The 4,062-nt window shown below is 42.4% G+C and overlaps 1 protein-coding gene across 1 annotated transcript in view; it reads left to right on the forward strand.

The window, feature by feature from the left end:
• Nucleotides 1-197: 197 nt before the first annotated feature.
• ZNF318 (zinc finger protein 318) overlaps nucleotides 198-4,062 on the forward strand; it is a gene marked incomplete at its 5' end in the record, with an annotated part of 54,009 nt that continues 50,144 nt past the window's right edge. Inside the window, one exon of the mRNA XM_019526708.1 lies at nucleotides 198-370. Coding sequence (XP_019382253.1) covers nucleotides 198-370 — 173 coding nt within the window. The remainder of the gene's footprint in view (nucleotides 371-4,062) is intronic.

Genomic DNA, 4,062 nt, shown 5'->3' on the forward strand with positions numbered 1-4,062 from the left:
CTATAACTATACTCAATTTTCTTTCGTGCCCCTCTTCCCCCCCCCCCCTTTTTTTAAATAAACTGCGTGGTAGGGATAAATAGAATAATTGTACTTTTAGCATATTTCTTATCGATTCACCCACCCCAAATCTAATATGCTGAGCAGGACAGACTCAGTTGCTGTTTTTGTGACACCGCATACAATTTTGTAATTGATTGGCTTGTTCTTTCCCGTTGCAGAGACATTCTCCAAGCCTCCGTTCCGAGTCTTCACTGGAGCAGAGTTTGCGGATAACTGTTGGGAATGATCGGTATTGCACTGGCTCAGAGCGAAGGAGGTTGCCTGATAGACTGGGTTCACCGAGTGATAATCTGAGTGACTTGGACAGGTATGGTTCTTTGCAAACTGGGATCTGAGATAGCAAGACAGTGGCTTGGTCTTGGTTTAATTCCAAGTCACTTGAGGATAAACTTCAGGCTTAGGTTCTTGGGTTCATTGTTAGTTGGTGGGGAAAGTCCTACTTTGATTTGTAAAACAGGGGCAGAAAAAAGCCTCTAATTAAAAGCTGTGCTCTGACTTAAGTAAAGCTGCCCTAATGGCTGGGACTCCTGTATGTTAGGGAGTGGACATTAAGGTAGAAACAGCATTGGTAATTGTGCTGTACTAGTGGGTTGAATAGGAGAAAGTTTTACACAGGAGAAGAATAAGTAATTTAGTTTCAAAAGCCCCATTGAGATGACTTGGAAGCAAACACTGGTAATGAAGAGGTTTCTTGGGTGTTACAGATACTATGGAACAGAAGCATGATATAAATATAGACAGGCGTGTATATTTCCAAACAGCATCTGTTATAAAAAAGTGAGTGCGACTTGGCAGGGGAAGTAAAGTACCATGACTGAATCCTCTCTTTGCAGCTGAAATTTTTGTCTGTGTTTGTTTTGCTTGTTTGCTTGATTTATATGCTGCCCTCCCCAGAAGAGGCTCAGGATAGCTTGCAGTAAAATCAGATAAATTATATAGAGAGAAATCTTACTGTATAATAGTACAAACCTACCTTTGATAGAGGAACAGAGTAATTAAACATGGAAAAGACTATGTTGAGTTAGTGTCCCTTATAGTCATTACCACAGACACCAACTGAGATTTCAGGTGAAGGAAAAGCTGCAGGTGCAGAGAAAGCATTGAAATTTCCTGTTTTCATGCAAATAACACCAATAGTATGAAAACAAACAAACACGGGAAGTAAGCAGAATTCTCTCAATGTGGTTCCTGTCTCTAGAAGTTTAGTGCCTCTTTTAGAGTGTTTCAACAGGTACAATAAACCAAAATAGGGTTTAGTTTTCATTACTGTCCCTTTTAAGTCTGCCTCCCTTCTCTCCTAACCAGAGTTTCATCCGTAAATCCCCCGTGTAGACAGCATATTTTTGGTCAGAACTAGTGCATATACCCAGGGGAGAACAAGTTGCATAGGAGGGAAGGGGAAATGGCATGGAGGACTTGCCACCGAGTTGCACTTCCTTGTTAACCAGTTGGGGCTTTCCCATTTTTTTCTTCTTCTCCAGTGAGGTTTTTAGATGTTATGTTCTGTGGTCATGCAGTATGGTTTTAAGTTGCATAGCATGCTGCGGAGTTTAGTAAGAATATTATCTTCCTCTGAGAATGAACAACTTTCACTTTATTAAGGCTTCTTCAGGGAAAAAACATTCGTTAGAAATTGTAAAAGTAGTAGTGAAAACAGCATGAAAAAGGTGTTAAAAACAGCTGAAGTAAACTGAGAAGAGTAGGAGAAAAGGAGATGGATACTTTCATTCTGAATGTTTGTCTATATATTTTGTACTGTCAGTGCACAGAGGTTCAGTGTGTTCAAGGTCAAACTTATTTTATCCAGGAGTGTCTGTTGTGTCCACACTCGCTCCATGAATATATCTGTGCCTCTCATCCAAGAACACAAAGGGTTAGACAACTCCAGCTGTCCCTATGCATCTTCTTGACACCTGTGGCTACAGGTTGGAATTTACAAGGATCAAGCTTTTTGCTTGATATATTGTCTGTGTATCGTAAATAGTTTTAAATAAGTACTTAAAAGTTGGTCAATTATTAGCATTAGCCTAGCAGTTTTGTTGGTGTCTCTTCTGCTTCCACTAGAAGAAAATGTCTTTCCCTTTTTTTGGCTTGTGGGGACTGCCCAGGTATCAGGACCAGTTGTTATGACTAAATATCATTCTCCAAGCTTTAAAAATTACCCTTATTTACCCTTAATATGAGGCAGCAGTGCACTTCAGTGATGAGTACACTAGGTGCCTAGGGGGTGTCTGGGTGAAGGGCACATAATATCGCTGTCTAACTTATAGCTGTCAAAGAGAACCCAAAGAGTCTGGGAGTCTCATCTGAAGAAGTTTCTTCTGCACGGGTAAATAGGTCCTTCTTCATATCCTGGAATGGCTGGAGCCAGGTTGAGTGCTTGGTCTCGGAGTGCTGCTGCAGGCTCCTTTGCTTATGGATCTCAAACAGTTATTTCTAAATAGTCATCCTCTGTAACTGGTAAAACCTCAGAGGTCACAAGGAGAAAAGGATTTTTATATTAAATCTGTAAAGGTATCTAATCTAATATTCCCTCTCCCCCTCCTGCCACACATACAGAAGTTTCAAGAAGCTGTAGAGCTCTTTCAGTTATCTGAGAAAAGAATCTGGCGAAACCTAAGAACAGTGCCTCTGGTTACCATACATTGCAACTGTTTTCTGTAGTGACTCTGGTTGCCTGATGCTGACCTCTTGGCACTGGAGTCCTTGATATAGATTATGCTGGTATTAACTACCCTGATACCACCTCCATTTTTGTCTGTCTGTCTACAGTAGTGCATTTTCCTGGAAGTTAAATATCTTGACCAGTATATGCCATATAAGGAGTTTAAATATGACTTTTTTTTCTTGTTGCCCATATAGTATTCTTCTCAAAGGTCTTTCTTTATGGTCTTGCATATTATTAGAAGCCATTTGAGAGCAGCTGTGAAAGGGTTAACTCTGGATTGATTGAGCAGAATTGGCTATATGAAATGCAGGATCACATCCTTTGAGTGCTTATATTGTCATTCGCTCATAAGGTGCGGTGCCTGTAACATCTATCTCATTTCCATATGACTTGCTGTGTAGGATGTAGAGCAGGGATGGTTAACCCCTAGCCCACAGGGCAGTGATAGCAATTCACTGCCACTGCCTTGCTGTCAAATTTCTAGATCCATGGGAAGCCTTGTGGGCTGGATAGCTTGTTCCTGCCTACAAAATTGAGTGTATGGGGTTTATTGGGTTGGCGTGGGGTGGGGGGTGGTGAGCGAGCCAGGCTGGGCAGCATGGGGCCCAATCAGATCTGCACACTAGCCCTATGTCACTTACGTTGCCTTTGCAGCCAGAAGATAAGAGTACCACTGGTGTAGAGGAAAAACTTACAGGGCATACATCTCTTAAGTGGCACATGAATCTGCACATGTGGTTTCTAGATCCATAGTTACCTGTGTTGCCACAAGGAGACACCCTTTGCTCAAATGCTCAGAAACTCTGAAGGGATTACAATTCAGGATCTTTTTGTGGGGTACAAATTTCTTAATGTACAATCTGAAGTGGTTTTCCATTTCATGGAGGATTCTCAAGCAGTGCTGAGGTCTCTAGGAATTTATTCCTATATTCACTTTTTAGGCTCAACCACGTTAAGGGCAGCCATGTTATACTTCTACCAAACAGCCTAAAACACTTGGGCTGCCCTAGAAATTTCAGAGAAAACCATCTTCCCTGTCCTTGTCTTTATCAATCCATTGATCTTTCTCTTTGGTTTGGGCTGGTGCGTGGGGTTTGGGCCCGGGGCCAGAATGCACAACCGCAGGGCTCTGGGAGAGAGTGCAACGAAGCTGTGGGTGGCCTGTCTGGGGTGAAGGCATGTGTGTGTGTGTGGGGCTGTGACAAGTGACACAGCAGGGTGGATGATAGGGCTCTGTGGGCTGAGTCTTTCACATCTCCGGGCTAAATGATCACTTTTCAGAACGGAGGAAGGTTACTATGTCCTTCCAGGTTCTGGACTGGGCCCAGATT

Source organism: Gavialis gangeticus, unplaced genomic scaffold (assembly GCF_001723915.1).
Source record: "Gavialis gangeticus isolate Ggan-Ray unplaced genomic scaffold, GavGan_comp1, whole genome shotgun sequence".
Taxonomy (NCBI): domain Eukaryota; kingdom Metazoa; phylum Chordata; order Crocodylia; family Gavialidae; genus Gavialis; species Gavialis gangeticus.